The sequence below is a fragment of the Thunnus albacares genome, chromosome 23 (assembly GCF_914725855.1).
Source record: "Thunnus albacares chromosome 23, fThuAlb1.1, whole genome shotgun sequence".
NCBI classification, from domain to species: Eukaryota; Metazoa; Chordata; class Actinopteri; order Scombriformes; family Scombridae; genus Thunnus; species Thunnus albacares.
Window position 1 is genome coordinate 14554361 of NC_058128.1, and position 27411 is coordinate 14581771.

Sequence of the window (27411 nt, forward strand, 5' to 3'; positions counted from 1 at the left end):
AACCTGCTTGAATATCTGGCCGTATATTACACATATAAGGTCATGTTTGTCATAATACCTCAATAATTTGCATATTTAACACCCTGAATGTGCGGGAGTGTCGAGTTTACAGGAAGTGATGAAGGCAGCATGGATTCATCAAGAGGAATGTCAGCCTCGGGAAGTAACCCAGCCTCTGATTGGCCAGAGCAAATCACGTGACTATTTCCCAAGCGGAGTTTCCACGACAGCTGGAAGCCGTGCGGCACAGGCGCATCGCTTCTTTGCTAAAAATTACCAGAAATAACAACAATTCTGCTCGTCTCCGCACCTCCAGATAAACCCTGGTCTGGCATGGGCGACAAGAGGAGTCCCACAAGGTAACGACCGAGTTGAAGCGTCCTAGATATTCAAGCTGAGGGGGCGGGGGAGGAACGGACATCGGCGAGCGCACGGAAAAAAAATGGGTTTTCTCCTCTCTCTCTCCCTCTCTCTCTCTCTCTCTCCCTCTCTCTCTCTGTCTCTCTCTCTCTCTCTCTCTCTCTGCGTGTGTGTGTGTGTGTGTGTGTATGTGTGTGTGTGTGTGTGTTTGTGAGTGTGTGTGTGTGTGTGTACGCGCGCGGGTGTTAAAACCTCATCGCCAATTACAGTGTCGGATCACAGCGCGCTTGCAGATGATTTCCTAAATCCTATAGGCTTACCCCAGATGTTTGCCATCGATAGCCTTCGTGGATGCAAACTGAACTCACTCTTGTCTCCTCTCGCCCCCCCTTTTTTCCCCCTTTTCTCACCCACATTCTCTTTGCGTTAATTTTTTTTATTTTTTTCTCTCTGTGTTTTTTTTTTTTTAATCTTTTCTCTCCATTTATTGTTTTAAAGGCCGAAGCGTCAACCGAAGCCCTCCTCCGACGAGGGGTTTTGGGACTGCAGCGTGTGCACGTACAAGAACACAGCAGAGGCTTTTAAGTGCATGATGTGTGATGTCAGGAAAGGGACATCAACAAGGTAAGGCGATGGATACTGTACCTTTGGTCTGTTAGCGGATATTAGCGGGTCCCAAGGGGGTGTGTGTTGGGGAGGGGAGGGGAGGGGGGGTCTTTAGGGACTGAGGAGTTAGTTTAATCTCACTATAACCTCCCCCCTCCCTCATGTATTTATTTTGTACCATAAAACAATTGATTCCCATAACTACTGTAGGCTATATGACTCTGCAATGTTACCGTTGAATATAGCTACAGCTGAGCTGAGATAGTAGTTTCTGCTAGGGCTGGGTGATATGGACAAAATCAAATATGATATTTTTGAGAAAATACCTCAATATCGATATTGCTGCAATATTGTAGGCTACTATGGCTACTGGTGTTGTCACAACATATTTACACAATGAGATTTTGTGAGTAATTTTATGAGTAATGTGGGTATGATGACTAAGTGGGTAAAGGCAAATAATAGAACAGCTTTAACTGTCTGGTAAGTTTAGAAAATTACATCACTTTTACTGTAATTCAGGCAGCCATTAAAACCAGGAAAAGACAACACTTATGCCATATCATGATATTACGAAAACCAAAATCTAAGAGGATATCTAGTCTCATATCACAATATATTGATATATTACCCAGCCCAAGTTTTCTGGTGATAATTGCATTTATTATGTATGTTTGTGTTGTAGAGAAAAGATGACATACTTAGCCAGTATTTTCCTCAACTACAAGTATCTTGTAAGCAGTGCATTAGTCTCTGTGTTCTTGCCAGGGTGTTGACACTGACCTCAGTGAAATGAGGGAGAGGGATGGCTTGCTCTTTTAAGCACACACATCCATCTTGTTGCCCCAGAGATATTTGTAATGTGAGGGTGGAGGGGGGGGGGGGGGGGGGGAGACTAGATGCCTCTTACACACAAACTCACACACAGGTGCTCAAGCATATAAATATACAGCATGTAGGTTGACACACACACACACACATTCACTCATTGCCCTCTGTGCTGTGGCTGATATTTGTCCTGACATCAGCGATTTGAGCCAGGAAATGAGTGTTATTCCTGAGTGACAGTCAGTATCAGGAGGAAAACACAACAAAGGGTGAACGAGAGGACGTGTATCTCTGGCTTTGGGAAACAGTGTGTGTGTTGTTACATGATCTCACTCTTTAATGCATCACCAATTATCCTCTTCTGCATTAGCGCAACTTTCCCCAACTAAAACAGAAACATGCAGCTGTTAGCTTTGATACCTTTTTTTTTAGAAATGTGGCATTTTCTGGTGTCGGCTTTAGCTTGTAGTATATGCCTCCACGTTTGTGCACTTGTGTGTTAGTGTGTGTGTGTGTGTGTGTGTGTGTGTGTGTGTGTGGGAGGGCTAGTTGTGAAAAGAGGTTGTCAGAGCAGCTGCCAGACAGACAGCCGTAGCTCATTACTATGCAACAGCTTAATCAGCCTGCTGTCATCAGAGATGCACACGTGCAGATGCACTCAACGTGACAACAATTTTACACATGGCTGCATACACATTTGTACACAAACACACATTCGAGCGCACAGTTACCGCTTGCACAAACAAAGAGACTGAGTAGCGGGCATGCTGTTGTCATAGGGTCCAGATTATTGCAGTTGAGCGTTGATTGTTCAGAGGACACTCCAGTGACTCTGCGCGCTTCCCGTAGAAAGAAGCGGCCTGCAGCTTTGCCAAGAGCCCGTCTGAGTCCTCACGTCACCAAAAGCTATGACATCCTTTGTCTTCCCCATCTGGGCATTTTTTTGGGGGGGAACTTGGCAAGGATGCGAGTACCCAGAATTCCTCGCTTACATCCCTGACACTCAGCAACGCATTTCGAAAAGGAGAAGGTCTTATTTATTGTTAATAACCCCCTTTCTTCCCAACTGCAGTGCTGCACAAGTGTTGTAGTATTAGTTGTCATGCTTTCAGTAGGGGACACACACACACACACACACATATAGATGCCAAACACAGGCTAATACTGCAGCAAAACGGTCACACAGGTGGTCGCAGCTGTTAACGACCGAACAAAACAGACACGCGGATCTCTCGGCAAGCAAGACGAAGGTGCTACAGGGCAAACGACATGTAGAATATAAATGGAGGGCACAGCACATTCCTTCGCTGGTTACTAAACAAGCATGACTGAGCCATTGCTGTGAAGTAATGAATAAAAGCGTGACACAGGCATGTACTGTCCAGCGGTTACAGGAAGTGTCCCATAACCTGAAGGTCACAGGATCTGACAGCCAACAGCAGCCGGCGTGTGCGCTCTTCGAAAAGTAGCTTAAATCATCTCATCACTTGAGATAGCCTCAAGCGCCAACCAAATGCATGAAATGTCACCTTTTCTGACAGGATCCATGTCTTTTTTGGCATGTACTAGAGATGATGGATGCTACAAAAAAAAAAAAAAGGAACATCCTATGACAAGGAGGAGAAATATTTTAGGAGGTAAGAGGAAAGAGAGAGTTTGCATGTAGATAGCCGTGAGGAGACGAAGATCAATGTTTTATGATGCAGAGGTTTTTGCAGATCTCGCCGCCTAGATCCCCTCTGATGTGGAGAGAGATGATCTTGCTGCAGGGGCCCAAAGCCGCCAGCTGATTGAAAGCACGCCATCGTGGCTGCGAGTTTGACTGAAGACGGGGATACATCAGCAGGATTGTAGTCACTTATTAGAGGAGAAAAAGATTGACAAAGGTGGTGGGTGAGGGGGTTGGGGGGGAAGCTGGCTGGCGTTCAGCTAATTCTGTCAGCGGCTCTGAAACTCGTGCAGCCAGGGAAGTCAAATTTGAAAAGTTGAGTTCAACCCCGGAACCAGCGCTCTGTTCAAAAGACGAGCCTGTCTGCATTGTCCACACACGAGGCCATATTAGCAAAAAGTCATATCGCATATTCCCCACATTTTCGACGACGTGTTAAAAACATCGCTCTTTGCCACAAACCTGACACAAGCATTAGTGCAGATTAATATGGAAAAATAGGTTGATGTGCACGGGAAGCTGATAGCTTACAGTATTTAATTAAAGCTGTCTGTAGAAAGACATGAAGGAGCTTTGGAATCACAACACATCATGCAGCCTCATTAGCATAGTACTTTGCAGCAGGAAAAAAAAAAAAAAAAGTGGGTGAGCTATTCTATCTTCCTGTGACTCTTTGGGCTCGGTCCCAGCCTTTTGAAAACCCTTGTGATCGATGAAAGTCACGATACAGTGTCCAATGTGGTACTTAAGCTGTTTGATAAGTGCAAGGTCACAGGTTTGCTTCTTAAATCAGCTGAAACACCCAGTCAGAGTGTCCTTGAGCAAGACACCCAACGCCTCCCGGTGCGCCTATTACGACTTCTCCTGGATTAAAGTGTCATCTTAGCGTTTAAAGTAGAAGACGAAAGATCAGAAACGTTAACGCTGCTACCTGGTTGTTCGGAGTGAAATGTCGTGTGGAGCGGCGCTGACAGACAGCCGTTAAACCTAAACAATAGCCAAGTGCTACTGTGTGTAAGAGAGCTTTCTGTGTGTGTGTGTGTGTGTTAATGTGTGTGTGTGTGTGACCTTCTCTGGTGTCTAGTCTACACCACATGCATCTGCTCACTGAGGTGAGCTCTGACAAGTCAAGCCCACCAGGGAAACACTCACCATGTTCATGCTCTGTGTGTTCAGGAGCTTGTTTGGCGGCATTATATTTCTACAGGTCAGGACAGTGAGCTTGATCATGTTCCTATTAGTTCTACTTCTGCCTTTGGCTTTTCTTTGCATGTGTGTGTGTGTGTGTGTGTGTGTGTGTGTGTGTCGCTCTCTCCATACCTTGATCCCTCCTTTCTCACTTTGTCTCAGCAATTCTTGTTTGCTCTCTCTCCTTTCTCCCGTGTTTCCCTCGCTCTCCCCGGCAGTTGAACTTAACCTAGGGCGTCTTCTGGTGACAGATTGAATGATGCGCAGGTTTCATCAGCTCCGCATAAACAAGCATGAGCCATTCTGGCTGGCTGGGAACCTGTCAGCATTTGACTGGTTAGATGTTGTTTTTATCATCCTCCGCTGAAGCTCTCCCTCACAGTTCATGTGCAGTGCAAACATCAAAACTGAGCTGTAATTGTGCCAGTTTGCTCAATTGCAGTCGTTTATAAAAACGTAGCTTTTAACACGACTCAGTCGACGATATCTGGTACAATAATTGAACATTTTTAGAGTTATTTTTGTACATAAAACAGAGGCAGGGTGTTAAGAAAAGTTGCATGTAAAGCTTATGCATGAATTTTATTAGTTCAGCCAATGATTGGTTTAAGATGATAATCTATTATAAATCTAAGATACTGATCAGCCTGCTGTTTGTGTGGATGGTGGATTCCAAAACTTGCAGGCAGAATCTCTTCTAAAGCAAAAAAAAAAAAAAGAAAGGATTCATTATCTCTCCTTTCAATCTGTTTATTCTCTCAAAACAGCTGCATTGGTAAAAATGTGTGCAACCGGCATGGAATAGTAATATACAATACTAAATATGCATACATCCAATGCTGCCTGAGCAAAAAAAAAAAAAATGAATTCAGAGAACAAAAGGGACTGGAGCACATTGATTAATTCACAGCCTTTAATTGTGCAAACAGCTGTTTGCACAATTAAAAGGCTGTGAATTAATCGGTGTGCTCCAGTCCCTTTTGTTCTCTGGAAGTTTGCTGTCCTCAAACTGAGAGGCACCTGATTCAGCTGCACTTTGCTGGAAGATGCGCAAAGAACCCTGTTTTTAAAAAAAAACGAATCCATGTGGAATTGAGTGTAAACCGGGGAATATCGTTTCACCGCCTGTGTTCACATTTATACAAGAGTCAGTCAGTTACTCCTTGAAGTTGTGTGAGAGCAAAGCAACCAAAATTGATCCTAATTTGGCTGCTGTGTTCATTTCCCTGATCTGATTACACAAAACCTTCTACAAGCAGAGAGCAACACATTTGTTTCTCACCTGAGAGTCATGTGTTATCATCCACCATTATGTGCCAATAACTGAAAGGCTACGTTAGTATTGTTGCGCAACACCTTTTGATGCTAAATATTGAGTCATTTATGGCGAAACTCACCCAGCTGCTCATTTTTTCCAGCCTATCTTGGTCATGTGGATGCTTTAGTTTGGGAATTCTACTTGGGTTATGAGCGATTATGTCAAATACGAGGTTCAGCAGGTTCTGATAAACAGGATATTTTTATTTAGTCAGACATTTTTTTAAACGTAAGTGAAATGATTGATACAAATGGCATCCATTAACAGGTATCGCGCATGTAAAACGGGCTTTATATCACCAATCAATGTTTGATCAGCCTGTCGCAGTTATTACATCCTCTATAAGTCATGCAGTCTGCTCGGTTGTGCGGGTTACTGGTTTTAGAGCTCACACAGCATACAAACGCCGAATGTACACCAGGGACAATGAAGCTGGCTGTTATCACGTCACTGTGGCTCAAGATTATGGCTACGTGATAAGCCTGTAATTACTGCAGTGACACTGATGCATGACATACTGCTCCGTGTGTGTATGTGTGTGTGTGTGCGCGAGAGGGTCTGTGCGGAGAGAGAGAGAGAGGAAAATGTGGTATAGTGTGGCTAGCGGGCTGTAGAAGGTGTCATAAACCACAGGACGTAGAGAGCCATCTGTCTCTCTCTCTCTCTCTCTCTCTTCCACACACACACACACACACACACGCGGCGGTAGCATGTACAGGCAAGGAGAGACATTAATCATCAGGTTGGAGGAGCCCCCAGGAGCAGCCTACTAACTGCTGATAGAAAACCTGACACACACACACACACACACACACCTGGACTGAGGGTGTTCAACAGGGCATAAAATAAGCTATTTCACAATGATCTTACAATCATCACAGAACAGTGACATGAGATTTGTTCATAGCAGTGCACTCCAGTGAGTATTTGCAGTCCAGCAGCAGTCCCGTGGGCTGTTTGCTCATCACACAGTGTACTTGACGAATGTTAGCAAGCAATCCAAACATCTGCAGAATTCTTTGTGGGATTTAGCTCATTACCAGTTTAAAACTGTAAAAGAGCAAATGCCTGCAAGAACAGCCAGAGCTGCAATGTTATGATTAAGAACATCTTTTCAAGCACTGAAAATCTTACATTCGAGATAGATTTGAGGAAATTAGAATCAATCGATAAATGCTTTTCTAGGTGAAATATGAAACCCGCATTCATCAATGCACCTCGACACTCACTCCTGTGGAAATCTTTGCAGCGGAGATTTTGTATTGTCAATGCATGCATTGTTATGGTAAGAGTATCATTTGTTTTGTAAATGTTCAGACATATTAAGTATTGGAAAAATTCTAATTTTGACCTGGTGCCATGTAATTTATATTCTTGGGCTCTGCTTGTATATCTTTGTATGATTTACAGTTCAAGAAACTGCTTATCTACTTGTCCTTTATGTAGCCCCTCAGTTCAGCCTCAGTGGTCAACAGGCTGTTTTAGCTCATGTTTCTTTAAGGCCCACTCCGCTCTGATTGGCCCGTCGGCAGACTTCCGGCAGCTGGGGAGACTACGTAAACAAACAGTACAAACAGTAGTAGCATTTCACTTCTTTTTTTCTCGTTCTTCACTCAAAATGGAAACTTATTGAACACATTCTTTCATGTTCAAGCCTGAAATATGCGAGAAGACGACGTGAACGACCTGCGGAACAACCATAGCAACAAAGATTACGGAACTCACGGCTGTTTGTGAGCGTGCACGAACAATTTTTCCTCACAAGGAGGAAGTAGATGTAGTTGAAGCCCTGGCTTTTGACTCACAGGGAGCATTTGACATAAGTTCACTTCAAGTTTTGGACTTTTAACCATGTTTAACAACGACATCCGACGTCATAACAGTATAAAAATAACAGAAAATCACAAAAAAAATATGACATGTCTCCTTTAAGGAATTGCCAAAGTTATTACAATTCATCCTGATGGGGAAATGAATGAAAACCTAGTCTACAAGTTTCAGTAGACCATACATAGCCTCTTATGGTGGCGAAGTAGTGTTATTATTATCATAATTGTCCATAAACAGATTCTGGCTCATACACACTACCGCCCCTAATTGCTGAGTCACAGAGCAGTGGTGTCGATGACCTGTTTGTCCACTGTGGCAGAAACATGACATTCTGGCCAAGCCATTGTGACTCACAGTTCCGCCATCTACTGAATCCGTTACGGACAAACATTCACTATCAGCTTGTGAAAAATCAGAACCGGAGGAACGTGTTTTCTGGTCATGTTGGTTCACAGCTGCTTTCTTGTTTTGTTTTGGTTTTTTTTGTTTTTTTTTTCCTCTGTTTTTGAGCGCAGGCCAGAGGTAGAGGAGTGTGAGGTCAGTGGGTGCATCAGAAGGAGGGAGAGAGAGTGTGAAAGGGTAGAGGAGTGAGATGGCGATAGACGCTGTGTGTATGTGTGTGTGTGTGTGTGTGTGTGTGTGTGTGTGTGTGTGTGTGTGTTTATGACATACTGTAGTTGGGTAGGGGTCAGCCAGAGTTCCCTTGTCAGTGAAGTGTGTGTATGTGTGAGGGATCAGTGGCAGCATTTGTACTTCGCAGCCCCTTGAGTCCGCAGGATGGGACGAGCTTGACTAATGCTTAAGGTTAAAAGCAAAAGCTGTAAAAGATTGTGAGCCGGAGAGGGTGAGAGTGTGATGTAGGCTTATTTTGTTTGTTTAATCTAAAGTTAAAGTTACGGACCAACAAACACGCCTATATATTCTCTCCTCTTAGTTTCTCTAAGACGTCCTGATCACATTTAGTGAATTAAAGCCAAAAACAAAGAAACTGTGATTAATATTCACTTGTTTTCTTTGCTCTTCCCTTTTTAAAAAGCAAATAGAATTCAGTGTGTTTAAGTGCTGCTCATAACGTCCTAATTTCCCAGTGCGGGACTCCATTAGCTGCTGTAGAATAGATGGCATGAGTGGAGCAAATATCGATTGGAACAACAGTTCCAACACGCAGTATTAATGTCAGAAAGAATAGGCTGTTACATTAGGCACAGAAATTCCTGTTGGAATCAATACACACACACACATATATACACACACACACAGCTTCCAGATGGAGGCCACTAGTGAAGGCCTAAGTGCTAAGATAATAACCATTTGATTGGGTTAACAGAGGCAGCTCTGTTTAGGCCTGCTGCTTTGCCTCACCGTAATATTAGGTTGTCTGTCTCCTCTTTCACCTCCAGGTTATTGAGCTGGCTCTATTAGTGAAAATGACTTCATTGTAAAACATGAGGAAGATAGGATGTACAAAATATGTTTATAGTTTGCCCCCGTTGCTCTCCGGCACAGCCAGTCTTTCATATTTAAATAGAAAAAGATCATAATTAGCCTCAGGTGACATTTCCTCTGGATTGTCAGCAAAAGCAAAACATACAGAGCTCGTTTGCTGCATTAATCAGTCAATAGTAAATAATTTATTCATCTCACACAGTAAATCAAGCAGGAACCCACAAATATATAAAGCACATAACATCCTAGACTGAAGGCATCAGCCAAAACACAAACTAAAAGGAGCTTATGAATGAGGAGGCCAGTTGTCTTGTTTTTATTTTTGGAAGCTGGTAACATTTGGCCTCGGGACAGGAAAGTCACTTTGGATGCGACAGTCTGTGTTTTGTGTGTGCTTCAGTAAACGCAATCCAGAAAACAAGACAGCGCTTTGTTGCTGTGGGACGAGTATCGGGGTAAAAGATGTCAAGGAGAGCAGCAAATTACTTCAGCTGGGAACAGAGGACTTCGAGAGGCCTCCGCATTTTATTTAAAAAAGGTGTCAGCGGTTCTGCAGCATCCTGCTGACAAGACAGATATGTTAGAGGATCTCTACATCTCCTCACTATCAGACAGTTATGTAGGCCAAGAGACCCATTTGCATTTCACTTTAGCCTTGCTAGCATCACTGCATGTTCTGTGAAGGCAATGATAATTCAGAAAAAAAAAACCGACTCTGAGAGAGACTCTTTGAAGCAGGGCCCTAATTTAGGTCATCCTAGAATTGTTAAACAACAGCTTTGCCCTCAGAACAAGACAGCAGACCAGCAGCTCTGGCTTATGCATTTCCTCTAAATTAAACTAAATAGGCCACCGAGGCTTGAGGGAAAATGTTGGCGTATTGCACAGCAACACTTGACCAGGTGCTCAAACCCATTTTGTGGATGGATTCTACTGAGCTCAGTACATTTGTACACTCTGTACGTGTACTGTGTCACACCCTTATAATTACATTAGGCAAGTGCAAAGGGCCATTTTTCATGATGCACCTGGAGGCCAATATTTGATAATTGCAGTACTTTTCAAAGGGTTCATACACAGGTTAGTACACTTGAGTAAAGCTTTTGTATAGTGTTACCAGCAGGGCTTTTGAAGCATTTATACTTTTTATGTTTTGTGAGCAAGGAAAGGTAGGCGACTAGAAACAGGATGTATTTCAGTCTCGTCGCAGCCGACCACTGTTGGAAGGTCCCAATCTATTAATAACGTCACAAAACTAGTAAAACAGTGAAACTGGCTGATGAATTATGAAATTTGTTTTCAGTGTTAAGTTTCAGATCTGATTAGGGCTCAGAAAAAAAACCCACACACTGTGCTCTTCTGCTGTTCTCATCAGGCCCTCATGCTTCATCTGCTCACTGTTGTGTCTGTGTGTCTGCATGCATGCATGTGTGAAGTCATTTCATGAGCCTTTATGTGCCTCGGTGTATGTGTGGTCTGTTGATTGCATTTTTATAAAGCATGCATACGGTTTCATGTGTACCAGGTTTTGATTTGTATACACATAAACGGATTTTGGTACTGTATCTGCATGCTGGGTTGTGCATTCATACCTATAACTGTGTGTGTAGGTGTGTGCGTGCATGCACAATCAGGCACTAGATGTGTAGACTCTCTCAACAGATGGCCTTTTCAACACACTTGCCTCTCGGCTAGGGCTCTTGCCAGCCCCAAAACACACACACACGCACACACTCCTGCACAGAAATATGATTGCAGCCTTCATGCTTGCAAACTGCTGCCAGACCAATTGCATAATGCATCATTTTTGAGACAGCAGATACTCATGGAGGATGGAAATGTGACCATGAGAAACATTTAGTAAACCATGTTCTACTGCGTTACAACATATTTGATATTGGATCAATCTTTAGCATTTTGTAGAATCAGTGTATGAAGGTGAATAATCCTGGTTTGACAGATAATCATGCCGTCAGACAATGTTTTTATTGTCCAAAAAAAAGACATATTAATGAATTAAGCCCTTGTGGGTCCAGGTGGACTAAATTCTTGAGACCCAAGTCCAGTCCCTGCATGCAGGCAACTCACCTTGGTCACATATTCCACCATACAATTGTCAGTGATTACGGTGGGAAGCCAGTGAGGGATCACGTCCTTGTTACTGCTCTAACGACTGCTACTGATCAGTCGGGGCGCCAGCAGAATGGAGAGGAATCTGGAGCAGATAGCGTGAACCGCTGTACGTGTTACACCTTGTGAAGCTCTTTGCCATCACCTTTCTACTTTTTATGCAACACCCACATCATTTCTTTGTGTGTAAGCCTCAAGCTTTTGGGAAAAAAAAAAAAAAACACCCAGCTAAAAGAAAACAGTACAAACATGCACACAAAAATTCAGTATGTTTTGCACACTTACAATTCCAACTAAATCTTTGTGTTCACCAAAACAGATCTCATCTTGTCAATGTGTATCCCTGTCAGCGCAAAAACAAGCCTGTGCAGGTATATTACATATCTCACAGACCAGGTTTTTATTTGGAATGCACCAAGTGTGTGTTGTCACTGGCTGCCAGTGTAAAGAACACTGCAGTAATGCCATCGTAACCAGCACTGGCAGTGATTATTGGCTCTTGATTATGGTGGAACGCTAGCATGAAGCCATGTGTTCACTGTGATTTTCCCTCTCATTAATCTGCCACACTCTCTCCTCCTCTCTCCCTCTTCATGTCTCCCTCCTACCCTCCAATCTCCCCTCTCACCCCCCCCACCCCCCTCCCCTCCTCCCTCTCTCCCTTGATCAGGAAACCTCGTCCTGTCTCCCAGCTCGTCTCACAGCAGCAGGTAACTCAGCAGTTCGTGTTGCCCTCGCAGCCCAAAAAGGAAAAGAAAGAGAGAGTAGAGAGGGAGAAGAGCGACAAAGAGCCGGCGCTCAAGAAGAACAGTCACAAGAAGATGAGGTAAACAAGCTGACACCAAGGTGGCGGGTGGGGTGGAGGATCAACAGGAATCAGATATTCCAGGGATGCATGAATAAACACTAGAAACTATAGATGGTGTTTATGTTGTCACCTGAAGTTAGGTTGATGTGTTGTCATATTTCATAAAGCACTTCAGAAGATTAAAGTGAAGAGACTAGGAAACACCAGAAATAACTTTCAAAGTAGTGTCTGGAAGATGTTCTTTGGAGTTCTCACTGACATTGTAGCAAAAAAATTGCTGCGGTATTTGAGTTAGCTAGGAAATTAAGACAGTATTTTGCTTTTATTTGTGGCAGCGATATGGTTCTTTATATACTTTTTCAGCTTTATTTTTTTCCCCCCACTTTTCACTTTCTGCCCACACATCAGGCCGCGATTAAAAAACATCGACCGGAGCAGCGCCCAGCACCTGGAGGTGACGGTTGGGGACCTGACAGTCATCATAACAGACTTTAAGGAGAAGGCCAAGCCCTCGTCCACCTCGGCCACGTCCTCCAGCTCCGCGTCGGCGGCCGACCACCACAGCCAGAACGGCTCCAGCTCAGAAAACACAGAGAAGGGGCTTTCCCGCTCCTCCTCACCCCGAGGAGAGGGCAGCTCAGTAAACGGAGAGTCCCACTGAGTCAACCCCTCGAACCCCACCTCCTCTCACCAAGACCCCCGGCCTCCACACACATCTCATTTGCAAGTCCACAGGTTACTGGAGGAACATCCTGCCTCTACTTGAGAGCTGCAAAATACTGGCAAACAAATGTTTTTTTTTTTTTTTGCTCTTACGGATATTTCCATTTCAATAGGAATTGTGACCCATTTGTCAGAGAGCGAGGTGCCAACCCATCATATTTGGCCAGTTTAATCAGTTGAAAGATTCTCCACACCTCTGGAATTCATCATTTAGAAAGCAATATGAATCATCCTCTGCTCCATCTTGGAAGTTGTGATAATCCACATTTTCATTTGGATATTTTGTATAGTGGAAAGGACACACACTGTCCAAAGCTTGTGAGTATATTTACTCACAAGATGATTTTAATCTGCTTCAGGGCTGACCTGAGGACCTGAGAAAGATGAATAAATGTTTGTACAAGCTTTGGACAATGTGTTGGACCGTCTCAGTTTTTTTTTTAATCCTCTATCGTTTCCTTCAGATGCACCTGCCTTTCATGACTTTTCTTTTTTCCCCCCTCAATATTTTTGTTAAATGAAATGTGCAGCCCTATCCTCGCTATCCTCAGTGGCCGGCAGAGTGACCTACTCCTCCCCCATGTGGAATTTTCAGCCTCCGTCTGGAAGGTTTTACCTACCTGTTATAAACCTGAACCATATATTACAGTCAGTGTCCCGACACTGAACCTTCAACCTCACAGCGAACCTTTACTCCTGATCTTGATACTCCCAAGCTTTTACTTCTGGACTGCCTCTGCTGTAGAACTTTAGAGTGACTTTTTTGACACAGCATAAAGTGCTGTACTCTTACCGGCACCATTTGGTGTTTATCCATAATGTCTGGAGCAGATTGTTAAGTGCAGGTATGCTTGTTTTGGCCACATAAAGGCTTCTGGTAGTTTTTGGAAAAGCCCACTTTCAATAGTGCAGGAAGTTACGGTATGTGGTTCTAAAAGGATAATACCGGTGTTTTTTTTGCTTTAAGTTTGTGCCAGTAATGTAGGCTACATTATTCTTATTTTGTCAGCAAGTTGGTGATACAGTCATAGGGCTTTGATGTTCACATTGTGGCTTGGAGTGATATGTCTCAACAACCACTGGATGGATTGACATAAAATTTGATACACACATTCATGTCCCCCTCAGGATCAATTTAAATAACTTTGGTGATCCTCTGACAGTCCATCTGGCACCATCATAAAGTCAAAATTTCAATTTGTCCAGCTCTCGCGTTTATGACCAAATACGTTAAAACTAATGGCATTCCCATCAGCCTCAGCTACTGTATACTTTGTTTAGTGCTAATTAGCAAACGTTAGCATGCTAACATACTTAATATGAACATGGTAAACATTCTTGTTATACATCAGCATGTTAGCATTGTCATTGTGAGCCTGTTAGCGTGCTGACATTAGCAATTAGCTCATATCTCCAGTGTGCCTAAGTGCAGCTACACAGAACTGCTAGTGTGGCAGCAGACTCTTGGTCTTGTTCTATATTGGCTGCAGTTTTTTTTAAGTATATACACAACTACCGCAGACATAAATCTGCATTAAGTAACGTTTTATATAAACATAGAATCAAATGACCTAGTTTAATGTGAGAAGCTGAGCCTACACAGAATTACCACACATCTTTGAGCTCTTTGATATGGTTTTCTGGCCTATACATGGACTGTATGGTATTATTGCTGCTACCACCCAAAAAAACAGAGGGTCAAAGTAAACTAGTAGGTGCTAAAGTTGAAACTAGTAGCGTTGGTAGAGACCCAACAGGAACTAAAAGTCAAGAAACACAAATGTTAAGAGATGCCTAGGTTGGTATGTGTCTGCTATATATGCACATAGGCAATAAATAGCAAACACATTAGCCTTAACAGCTAAATTTGGTAGTATCTCAGGGCTGACACCTGCGGAACAAAATGCAAGTCTCTGCAAATACTATAATAAGTCTTCAAAAACTTCCTCACAAGTCCTCACAAACGTGTATCATCATGTCTCTGTTTTTACTTTGTTTTTCAAGAGCTAATTTCAAGCCAGGTGTAAGACAGTGAAATTAGTTAAAACGATGAAAAAAGAAACATTTTGAAAAACTCTTTAGATTGCACAATGACTGAGGAAATGTCAACTAAATATAGAAGGTAGTTGGGGGGGGCTGTATCTGTAAATGACACCGGTATTCTCCTTTTACTCTGTCTCTGCTGCACAAATAGGGCTACACCTGCTCAGCGTCCCAGTGGAAACCCAGGAGGTGCTGATACTGCTCTGCACCCACAGTGGACCCAGTTTTTGGATACAACGTGGTGCTCGTACAATGGAAATAAGAGTTGTGACTTATGGACATGCACATCTATTTGCTGTATAGGCGATGGCTTACAGTGTGAAGGACTTCAGAAACTGTTTAAATTCCTCCATTTTGATGTAGCAAAGTGGAGGAGCTTTAGAATATACTAAACTCCCAGCAGAACAACTATAGATCAACCTAACTACACAATAACTTATAAAAACCTGTAGAATTACACAGATAAAATGGATATTTCTAAAATATTGTACTACAATGTTTTGATGTGGTTGTATTATCCATCATACCAGTGTTATTGTCAAGATTCTTTTAACATTTTAGCACAGATCCTGAGAACTGTCATGGCATGATAATATATGGTCTCGGTATAATGTGGGACAGGCTATGTCTCTTAGTTTGTTAGTATCGTTTAATGTGTCAGAGACGTATTCTCATAGATTCACTACACTAGCTGGGACTAAGTGTGTGGGCTCGTGAGAACTGTTTAGAGAGACATTTTGTTATCCGGTTGTGGCAAATATGGAAAGACACTTAAAAATGTGTTGGTGTCACTTGTTGATAATTTTTTGTTTTGTTTTGCTTTGCCATGCTCTATTGTTTTAAAATGTGTGAACTTGTTTATTACATGTCTGAATAAGAAAATAACAAAATTCAAAAAAAGAAAAAAAAAAAAACAACAACTCTTCTTATGCACAGGTATACTTTTTTTTCATGAGCCACCTCCTTGGTTCTCGATCACATGCTTACACACTGGTTTGCTTATTTAGCCTTTTGCTGAGTGAGTATTTTTTGCTGCACCTTTTAGCTCCATCTGGTGAGTGATTCAATAACTACTGTTTATTCACCACAATACATGCAGGTACAGATTAAGTCTATAATGCACAATTATGCATGAAAATTGTGTAGTGTTTACCCACCTAATAGTTCAGTTTAGGTGCTCTACATTGAGCAGGGCAAGCCATATTCATGACATGGCATGGAGGCTGCATTGTGTTTCTTGCCACCGAGTTGCAGCTTCATTAGTAAAAATGTCAGCTCCGGCATGTACCTGGATGGGAGGGTAAATTATCAAATTACTTAACATTAGTACTGATTGCCTGCTAACACGCTAATGAACTACATCAGTCAACAACCTAAGTTTTCCCACACTAAATGAAAATGCAATGGACATTCTATTCTATTCTGTTCTGTTCTATTCTATTCTATTCCATTCTATTCTATTCTATCCTATCCTATCTGTTTGTCTGGAGCAGCCACCTCAATAAAAGACGACTAGTCACTTAAAGCCATGAATGGGGCTTTTCAGAGGTGGAATCAATTGAAAGTTGCAGCAGACAGAGCCTGAGGGGAGGGGAGTGGGGACAACTTTGCTTATCGCTCCCACCCTTCCCCCCATTTAGGGTCCCGACCTGCTGGTTCTGTTGCATGATCTGCGTCAAGTGAAACTTAGAGAACAAAGACAACATCCGGACATTTGTTATCGCCTTCAACATAAAAGCGTGAAGTTGTACGTTTGGAAATCACTGAAAAAAAGCACAGAAGCTGCAGAGACCGAGCGCCTCCAAACTCACCTTAAACAAAGTAAGCATCAAAACACGACATTTTGTTATAAAAGTGTAAGATTATTACACACAATAAAATCAAGTATAAACTGAATTATTACTTTACAGTCCCAGGATTGACATCTGTTTAAGAGCAGTTGAGAGTGATTTTGTAAAGTGTCAGTTATTGAATTGACAGGGTAGGGCTAAAGTAAAACTGTTATAACAAATAGTTCCCTTCAATATTTGAGTCCTTAAGACTGATAATGCACACAGGATATATCTCAGCAGCTCTGAGATAACGTGTGCCATCTCTGAGATCTGTCTCTCAGGCTGAGAGACTTGCCTTCAAGTATTATCATGAAAGCAAATGAAAAAGATGTAGATATGTATGAGAAAAGGCAAAATTTTATTGTGCGTACCTGCACAAATGGGTCTTAAAAGTCATAAGTGACTACATAGACCAAGTAATCTTGTTATTCAAATTATGGTTTTTAGTTTCTTCTACCCCACCGATATTTTTTGAACAGAGACACTTAAAATACATACACACTTTCTCATTAAAGTGTGTCCAAACTTTTGACAGGTACTGGTAGTAAATAAAGAAAAATATAATTGAAGTTTTTTTTGTTTGTTTGTTTTTTAAAGGTGCAGTGTGTAGGATTAAGTGGCATCTAGTGGTGGGGTTGTAGATTGTAACAAATCGAATACCCCTCACTCTCTATCTACAGTATTGCTGCAATCCATTGTCCTCCAAACTCAGAAAAAAACGACCTCTGACAGTGCAATGGAGCGGTCATTCAATTTGGAATTTTAAGTCGGAAATTCAGGCAAGATCCATCGAGCCTGATTTTGCTGACAAAAAGACACCTGAAGCCACAGCAATATAGCAGCACACAGTCAACAGTAAGCAGGACTACCTTTTCACCATTTTTGCTTTGTGTAGTGTAGTGTAGTGTAATTAAACAACTTTTTAGTTGCCATTTCTATTCAGTTGATTTGTGCTCCATAAAAGTCTTTGCGAGCATACGGTACTTATATAACAATAATAATATAAATTTTATATAGTACAAAGTGCTTCACAAACAAGAATGAGTAAAAGTAAAAGAAAACAATCACATCCAAACTCACAGTCAACAAGCAAAATAACACATAAAACAGTTATAAGTAATCATAAAAAAGAATGGATAGAGTAAGACATTAGAGTAACAGATAAGATAAATTAAAAAAAACAGATAAAATAATAAAAAGCCCTATGGTAGAAGTAAGTTTTGAGAGAAGATTTAAAATTATACAGTGAATTTTCTAGTTCCTCTGGTAAGCTATTCCAAAGGGTTGGCACCCTGACAGCAAAAATCCTGTCAGCCTTAGTCTTCAGCCTTGACCAGGGAATAGCTAGCAGAGCCTTATCAGAGGATCTCAAGCTATATGCTGGTGAGTAATGATTTAAAAGCTCTGCCAAGTAGCTCGGTGCCATACCATTCAAGGCCTTAAAGGTCAAAAGTAAAATTCAAATTAAATCAATTCTAACATGGACAGACAGCCGGTGAAAGGAAGCTAAAATAGGGGAGATATGATCATGCTTTCGTGATTTGATTAAAAGTCTGTAAAAAGGCTGCATTTTGGACACCCTGAAGCCATACAATCATGTTTTGGCCAAGGCATGTTAACACTGTATGACAATAATCCAGACGAGAAGTGAGAAAAGCATGAATCACTCTTAAAAGATCATTAAAAGAAATAAAAGATCTAATTCTAGAGATATTTCTCAAATGGAAAAAGCACAACTGAGCTAGACTTTTAACATGGGACTCGAAAATGAGGTTGTGATCTAAAATAACTCCAAGGTTTTTAACAGTGGGTACCACATGCTGAGCTAGAGAGCCAAGAGCAGGCAGAACTTGGCCATGAGTGTGCTCAGGGCCTATAATAAGGATTTCCGTTTTGGAAGAATTAAGCTGAAAAAAATCTTCTGCCATCCAATCCTTAACCACAGCAAGGCAATTATGCAGGGAACATAACTTAGCAGATTCAGAGAGTTTGCAGGACAAGTACAGCTGAGTAAAAAATTAAAATATACTTATGAATATTATATTCAACTTCTGCCAAGTCCGTTCTGCTAGATGGCACTAAATTCTACATACTGCACCTTTAAAGCTTGAAAAATGAATGCAGTACATATTGCGACCGCCAGAGGGCATAGTTCTACAACTGCGAAACCTCCAAGAGTTTTATTTTCTTAAATTTGACCGGAAACGCCTTACCATTGCGTCACACTTCACGGTTATTATTATTCGCCTCTGTGTCATGACTGTACCTCCGAGTTGCGGTTTCAAACTCCATAATGCGGCGTTACATTCGTGCACTAATGCTGTGCACGGTGTTCGCCGTGTTTTCGGGCTTATATGTTTACAGTAAACTGTTTGACTCGGACGGAAACGGGGGAAACGGAGCGAAGAGGATTTTCATCCCCCCGAGAGCCCCCGGAGCCAGGCGAGGGGCCGCGGACAAAACTGGGCCCCAAAGCCCACACTGGTACAATAGGTAGGTCTGGGGTTTTCACGTCTTTTCCCGCTTTTAAATGTCGAAACAGGTCACATAATTGCATTTCATACAGTAGGCATGGGCACACATGTGGGTTTCTCATCCTCGTGTGGTGTGTAGGAATGTGACGCTGGCTGGCTCTGTGCAGGCAAAATATATAGCTATAACTGGATGCCTTTTTTCCTAGGATGGTGAAGGCATAACCCGCCCCACTCTGCCTCTGATTGGATACTATTAGTTGTTGCATTCGTTGGTTGGGTTGGTTAGCTTAAGGCATGAGGACTGGGATTGGTTAGGGTTAGGGTAAGAATATGGGTAAGCCAATCAGAGGCAGAGTAGGGCGGGTCATGACTTTGCCATCCTGGGAAAAAAAATCCTCAAGTGCTGCTTGCAAGTTCAGAGATTTATTAATGAGTATGTCTGCTTCACCAAGGTTACGCTACAGTTGTCATAGGAAAACATGCCTTTTCCTACAGCCCAAATCAGTCATACAATTTGTCATTTTAAAAATCGATTAAAAACCATGAAGGTATATTTGAAGTCCATATATCATCATAATTTCACAAATATAGTCAAAACTTCAACATATGATGCAGTTGCAAACCCAGATCTGTTTTCCACACCTGACACCTGTGTGCACCTTCCTCTAGTGAGTTGAGATCCATAGGGGATATTACTGCATAATGATCAGGTCATAGTGACTTTATTGCACTTTTTTGAATTTCTCCAACATTTTTGTAGTTCTATCTCATAAGTTGTGATTTATATCAGGAGGACAAAAGACACGGTGGTGTTGTATCCAAACACTAATCCCAGTATAGTAATTTAAAACAAAAAGGAAATGTTGAATTTAATCTTTTCTGGCTCATGCAACCATGGTCTTGAATCAATGAATCCGACTCAGAAAATGCATAGTTAGAGGTAAAAACATAATGAAAACTTGAACGTCTGGAAGGTTGAATTGATATCAGCCACACTAGGACTAATGTTCTTAAATTTGGTCTCTTCACTTATTATAAAATAATCTGTCCGACTCTCTGTCCTCTCACTCAGGTACATCATGCGTCAGCGAGGTCAGGTCGAGGCAGGTGGTGGCAGCACCCAGAGCAGACCTGAACCTCCCATGCACTTGGCTGTGGTGGCCTGTGGTGAGAGGCTGGAGGAGACCCTCACCATGATCAAATCCGCTGTGCTTCTCAGCATCAAAAGCCTCTGCCTGCACATCTTTGCTGAAGATCAGCTACATGCCAGCTTCATGGAAGCTGTGAGTAGGAAATATTTGAAACCGACTATTAAACTGCAAAACTGTAAGTCTCTACTACCAGCAAACTAATGTTATTTGTGTTTCAGTTGGAGTCCTGGCCTGGTTTTGTTCGCTCCAGGTTCAATTACACAGTGTACTCCATCAGCTTCCCCAGTGAGAACGCAGCCGAGTGGAAAAAACTCTTCAAACCCTGCGCTTCTCAGAGGCTCTTCTTACCTGTGAGTTTCCTATAGATAGAAAACTCAGCAGAAATAAGTCTTCAACATGACATTCTCAAATCATGTAATATAGGCTTTTTTTGAAAGAAAAAGCTACATTTTAAATTTAGATGCATCACATTTTATTATCCTGGCCGATATTACCTTTGCAAGGTCAGCAAACATCATAATGCACCCTTTCGAGAGCATTCACATAATTACATATTTTCCATTAAGTGACAAATGTCCTTTTGTGTTTGTGCCATCTCTGCAGCTGATCCTAAAGCATGTTGACTCGATAGTGTACGTGGACTCAGACATCCTCTTCCTGCAGCCTGTAGACAAGCTATGGGCGTTTCTGTCCCAGTTTAACTCCTCACAGTTGGCGGCCATGGCCCCGGAGCACGAGGAGCCCCGCATCGCCTGGTACACCCGCTTCGCCCGTCACCCCTTCTACGGCAGGACAGGCATCAACTCAGGGGTCATGATCATGAACATGACAAGGATGAGGAATATGTTCTTTAAGGTACTCAGGACTGATGAAGACACATTTATGTAGTGGCATTTAAGTGTACTACCCTTATTGGCCACAGGATGTCCCCCTTCTGCTGCAGTTGTTTTGCAGGTTTGTGAAGGGATTCAGTTTGATCCTGTTGCAATGCAAAGCTCCCAATGCTTAACCACTTACATCCTGACACTTATGTGTCAGGATGTAAGTGTGACTTATGTATAAATGTGTGTGTGCTGACAGAATGACATGACGTTGGTGGGGCTCCGTTGGGAGGAGCTGCTGATGCCTCTACTTCAAAAATACAAACTCAACATAACCTGGGGAGACCAGGACCTTCTTAATATAATCTTCCACCATAACCCTGGTAAGTGCATATATTGCATTTATATGTCCATATGTGCATAGAGATCGATAATGCTTTTCAGCCCCCATAGATATATTGAAGTTGGATTCATTGTCATTGACAGTTCCAAATTTGCTAGTTTATCACACCTGTAAAAGTGCACAGGATACCCCACTTTGTGGCATTCATTTGTCAACTAAATTGTTTGTCTTTGTGCATCGCCATCCCCAGAGAGCTTGCTGGAGTTTCCGTGCCAGTGGAATTATCGTCCAGACCATTGTATCTACGGCAGCAACTGTGCCTCAGCTGAGGAAGATGGCATCTACATACTGCATGGAAACAGAGGGGTTTACCACGACCACAAACAACCTGCCTTCAGAGCCGTCTATGAGGCCATACGAAAGGTGAGCATGCCTCAGTGTGTTTTAGTGCTTGAGTGGTTCCTCCATATTTAGGTTTTATGATATGCATTACAGGACTCTGGTTATTTTTGTGCCCACATCTTTGGGATTTTTGCACATTGTTCAGATCTGAGTTTAAAATTAGCTGTCCACCAGAGCAGTGATTGAAAAGGAACAAGTGCACCCCATTAAATGTCTCTCGGGTATAATCAAGGTTAAAAAAAGGCATGCTGAGCCTTTTGAAAGTGTTGCAGGTGTAATTTAGAGGAACATCTGATGGATGGAGGCCTTTTATAACCCTTAGTGACACACCTCTGCTGTTTCTTTACCATCCAAGATGAGATCTTGGATTGGTGCTGACCCTAAAGGCCGCAAAGCTGCCTTCGGATGATAAGAAATTTGCTCTCTGCTCACCACGAGGTAGGGCATAGAGCATAGTGCGGCTTTTCTTCCATCACTCTCTACCTCCCCTGCTTGCATGTGTCACTTCTGGCTAAGTCACATACAGCTGTGTTCTCATTTGTTGGGCCTTGGAAGGTCAGTGGCAACGGCGGTCAAAGTTGAAATAATCTGAACCTTGAGCACAGTGCTTGGTGGCAGTTTCGAGTGGTGCACCACACGAAGGGTAGCACTTCAGCCTAGTTGGGCACACCGCTCTCCTCGTGGGAAAACAATGGCACAACCAGCGCAGAGCAGTTTTACTGCTGATCACGTGTGGGCACCTTAAGTGTCAGTGACACCTGATTGTCTGCACTGGAAGACACAAATCTCCACCATTGGCAGAAGATTGGAGGGAAAGCTAATTCCCCCCGTGAGGATGTTTATGGGCTGTTTAGCGGCAGTGTAATGATATTGACGACAGGAGTGGCATTTACTTAATGAAGACATCAACATTGGGAGTCTCATTGCTTTCCTATTAACAAAGCATTGAACATAGATCAAGGCATTGGCTGATCCATACCTTATCCATGGCCTGCAGTTAAGACTACAGCATTATAGGGCAAGATCAATTACAGCAGTAGACACATATGTACCTGCACTGTATGCACTGGCACACCAACCCTAACCCCACCCAAGGGCCCATAGCATTCATGAACACACACCATGCATGTACACTGCTTTTCCAATAGTTTATGTATAGTAGGTATTGATGCTTTTATAGATATGTGATTAAGTCTGGTTTGCCTGGAGGATGGAGGAGTATAGATTTGTCGTCTGTGTGTTTAATCTCACTGGACAGACCATATCATCCATTTCTTTGTTGTTCCTCTGCAGCAGCGCCTCAGGATATCAGTTTACTGTGTGGAGTGAATAACCAAGGACAGTAACACATTGGGAACTTGGTAAAAGTGTGATGGTCCAAAAAAGTGGCACAGGAAAGAGGATTTAAATACAGACTCACACAGAAAACATAGTGGTAACATTAAAACAGTCTTTACGGGTACTTTTTTTACTCCATGTTGAAATATATCCTAGTTATTCGGACATTTTAAAAGTCTCAAGAAGTAATTCAACTTTAGAGTGTTTATAGTAATTCATGATTTAACCCACATGTGGGGGACAGACACAGTAGTAATGACCCAATGTGCAATCCTGCCCTATTTTCCCATCTACTGTCTAATTGGGTAAAAAAGTTCAACTCCTCTTCATCTAATATGCAAGTTTGCAAAGGCAGAACACTTCAACTTTCACAGAAGCCATTTAGAAACTAAACAGACAGGCAAGCAAGTCTATAAGTGTCCGACAGGGAGGCATGTTCAAAGCTGGGGTTACGTAGGGAATCTAGCAAAAGAGTGAATGCTGGTTGGAGAGCACATATATACTGGAGCTGATGACTAATGGGGAGCAGGTGTGTAGTCAGGTGACTGCTAAGGTGATATGTTGAGGGAAACACACTTGAAGAAAACTGGTGGACAGCTGAGAAAATGACAGGAGATGGTAGTTATGCAGGAGAAGCGCAGCGAGGGGATGATTAACTTGATGATGAATGAAACCATTGCAAAAAGTAGCATTTCCTCTTTCCTCAGCTTTCTTATTCACAGTTTGATATGTGTCACTCATGTATATGAACACATATCTATATGTAGTCTATGACAGAGGGGACAAAACAAACAAACCCAACCTGCTTGGCTGCTTACCAAATTCACATAATGCTCACCCACTGAAAATGGTTAAAATGTCATACTCGTCACTGAAAAACCAATACACACCACAGTGAGACAAAGGCTAATAAACATGTCCATTTATATTCATTTTTGGTTAATCCTTTAAATTTATTCTGATTAATTAATTAAATTGTGAAAAAGGGCTAAGGATTAGTTAACTGTTTCAACCCTGCATTATGTTTATTATGTTTGTGTCAAAATAAGCTATTAATTGTAGCTTTAAAATTAAAATTTCACTCTTAATAAACTGGTGACTAATGTAAATCAGTGGCTCTGCTCTTCACCCTCACACAAAGAAATGAGAATACAAACAGTATTGCTCCTGTCTGTCTGTTCGTATGTGTGCGTCTCAAACAGACCGCAGCGGTCTGTCCGTCATTAAGAATCTCCGCCCTCCCTCTGCTGCAAAAGCTGAGCCCAGGAAGCTGTAGTTAAATTTTACAGCCGATGGTACACTTAGAGTTGGAGTCCGCACATCAACAGTGCCCCATCAGCCACACAAAATCAATACACAAACTGTAAATGCAACTTTATGACCGGCGGGTGTGTATGTGTGTGCGTGTAAGTATGTGCTCATAAAAACGCCATTCTCTTTGTTACCCAATATCAGGAACCCAACCAGAAGCAAATGAGCCGGCATAAAAATGGTAATTCCCCTTTGATTTCCTCAGAGCATTGTAAAGGCTCCTTCATTATTGGGAAGACATGAAATTTCTTCTGTAATCCTCGGTTATCACCGGACGGTAAGCCTATAGCATAAAAGTGACTTCAACAGTGCTGACTGCTTTATGTTTTGCCCTGCTGACCAATCAGATTAGATTTGGAGTCCCATCTGAGTTCAGCATGCCTTGCGGATTTAGTCTTTAATTTATCCAGTTGAGAGATATCTTCCACGCCCAAATGCTGCCCAAAGCACTACTTTGCTGTTTTGACAGTAGTTTGGGATTTCTACTGCTCGGTTTAAGCTCTGCAACCTTTAGGCTACCACCACCCACATTTTCAGCTTTCCGAAAACATGAAGGGGTAGAAAAATATAAGTCAACTTGCCTGGCGAAGTGAGACTAGTTGGACACACAAAAGAACATGAATTAAATATTCTGATACTCTGCACTGTTGAAGCACATTTCAAAAGTTCTTCATTATCAGTGGATGACTACACTCAGGAGAGAACTTCTTGGTCTCTTCGGGAAGGGTTAGGGTCCATATAAATTAGTGGTGGGCAGCCACTCTCCAGGCCAGTTCCAGTGTCCTCTCTAAACCCTAAATCCTCACAGACATCACCCTTGACATCATCATTCAGGAGGGTGTGAATGCTCCAAGCACTGCCTGAGGAATTGGACTGCACTTCCACTGAAATCACATTTCCGGGACAGAGAAATAAGAAATAAAAAAATGTAGGATTTTCAAATTGGATATTCTTTGCTTTGGAATTAATATTTTACGCTACATTAAATCTAACCTATGACTCGTTTTGTCATTCCAGTATTCATTTGGCGCGGACCCACTGAATTCTTTGTTGACTCCTCTTGAGGACGAACTGTTGAAGACGACACATACTTACTGTGGTAAATCCCACGCGCTCTTCACCAAGAAGCTGGCACACAGCCTGGCAAACATCAACATGAAGGCCCCAAGTGGACGGTGACAAAAATGAATGACAATGATGGAATAGAGGCCCAAAAACAGACTCTTTTTAGCCTCAGTTTTACAAGATTCGTTGCCAAGACAAGGAACGGTGCTAATTGTGGCTGGCCATACGTACTTGCTGTCCTTGATCAAGAAATTTAATGCCTAACATCTAATCTTGAAACCCTGCTTGAACAGCAGGACATTTTTTTTCGACTGAAACACAACCACTATAGCTTAGTAAACAGTTTGTTATCTGACAAACTGATTTAAGACTAACTGCTCACTTCTTGTAAATTGCTCTGGATAAGAGCGTGATCTAAATGAAGCGTAGGCCAGTTGGCCTTGGAGCAAAGTACTAAACTTAGCAAACACAAAAATGTTTGCTACAGGTGTACACGCAGGCTTTTAAATGATTTGGCTCAATTCTGTCACAGAGTTTGAATATTTTTATAGTTAACTGAGAACTGGGGAGTTGTTTTTTAAACCAACAGTTTCTCTTCTGTGTCGTTGTATTCTGGTGCCTTTGGTTATTGACTAAAGGAGATCATTCCTTGTGCTGCAAAAGATCTGTAAAAGTTTGGAAGAGGAGCTCTTGACTTTCCATATTGGAGAATTTATTGAACCATGTGAAAAACTTTTATTATTAAAAGAGACAAAACCATATCAGAACTGGACAATGGGCTTTTTCTCCAGGGCCCGTTTTCTTAGATATATGCACTGGACCACTTTTACAACCTTCAGAAACCACTTGATTAGCAACAAGATGGTCATGCATGTAAAAATAAGGTACTGTATTGTGAATTTTCAAGAGACTGTATAAATGATTTCTGCAATTCTTCATGTTATTTCTACAGTAGTAGGGGATAACCTTATAAAACCTCTATTAGAGTACTGGTGCACAGGTTATATAATTCATATTTTGACTAAACAGGATGATTCACATACTGCACTGTTCACATATGTACTGTAGGTGCCATCCCTGCTGAGAAAATATTGTTTTTATGTCCTATGTTGGTCTACATTTTTGTGATATCAGGTTCTAAGTAAACTTTTTTACATTTTCATCTGTCGGTTTGAGCCTGAATGTTTATGATCATAATTAGATATTAACTACTACTTTTTTTTTTAAAGGATGTGTTGTGTCAATCAAGACACACAAGTATGCTTAAAATCCTGTTTAGTTAGTTTTGATACACAGTCTATCAGCATACACTCGTGCAGAAAAATGCTGTTGAACATGAGAATAAGCTACAAATTCCTCTCCTGATACCAAAGTGTTGTTTTTTTTTGTTTTTTTTTTTACTGTAACTGGTTTTTGCACCTTTGAATGTATTTTGGACGCTAAGGGTTGAAATTAAAATGTTATCATTATCAGTTTCATGTATTGTATGGTTGTATTGTTAGAATATCCTTTGTTACATTTCCATGTTTACTGGTTTATATGTCTGTGTAAAAAATGTGTCTTTTTTATATTAAAGATCATTTCAGTTTTGTAAGATTGTGTTATTTTTAACCACCAGAGGGTAGCGTTTTTTCATATGTCCACTAGTGCTGGGTGAAGAAAATATCTTTTTAGCTTTATTCTCAAAAGGTTTGTTATATTTATACAAGTGTATTTTAAAGAAGG

At 41.8% G+C, this 27411-nt stretch overlaps 2 protein-coding genes and 1 long non-coding RNA gene across 3 annotated transcripts; 2 read left to right on the forward strand and 1 right to left on the reverse strand.

Moving 5' to 3' along the window:
- Nucleotides 1-187: 187 nt before the first annotated feature.
- Nucleotides 188-12945, forward strand: yaf2 (YY1 associated factor 2). Its single transcript, XM_044343806.1, has 4 exons — nucleotides 188-359; nucleotides 859-984; nucleotides 12046-12201; nucleotides 12592-12945. Exons 1-4 carry the CDS (start codon nucleotides 334-336, stop codon nucleotides 12842-12844), a joined length of 561 nt encoding a protein of 186 aa, XP_044199741.1. The 5' UTR covers nucleotides 188-333; the 3' UTR covers nucleotides 12845-12945.
- A 978-nt stretch (nucleotides 12946-13923) lies between these two features.
- LOC122975384 lies at nucleotides 13924-17317 on the reverse strand. Its single transcript, XR_006400645.1, has 2 exons — nucleotides 16107-17317; nucleotides 13924-16000 (listed from the first exon to the last, which is right to left on the reverse strand). It is a non-coding gene; the product is annotated as an uncharacterized LOC122975384 (long non-coding RNA).
- Nucleotides 17318-18985: 1668 nt separating this feature from the next.
- gxylt1b (glucoside xylosyltransferase 1b) lies at nucleotides 18986-27280 on the forward strand. The gene is made up of 7 exons (XM_044344089.1): nucleotides 18986-19274; nucleotides 20328-20538; nucleotides 20625-20756; nucleotides 21010-21261; nucleotides 21487-21610; nucleotides 21821-21993; nucleotides 25639-27280. The coding sequence occupies exons 1-7, from the start codon at nucleotides 19075-19077 to the stop codon at nucleotides 25798-25800; spliced, it is 1254 nt and encodes a 417-aa protein (XP_044200024.1). The 5' UTR covers nucleotides 18986-19074; the 3' UTR covers nucleotides 25801-27280.
- Nucleotides 27281-27411: the final 131 nt, after the last annotated feature.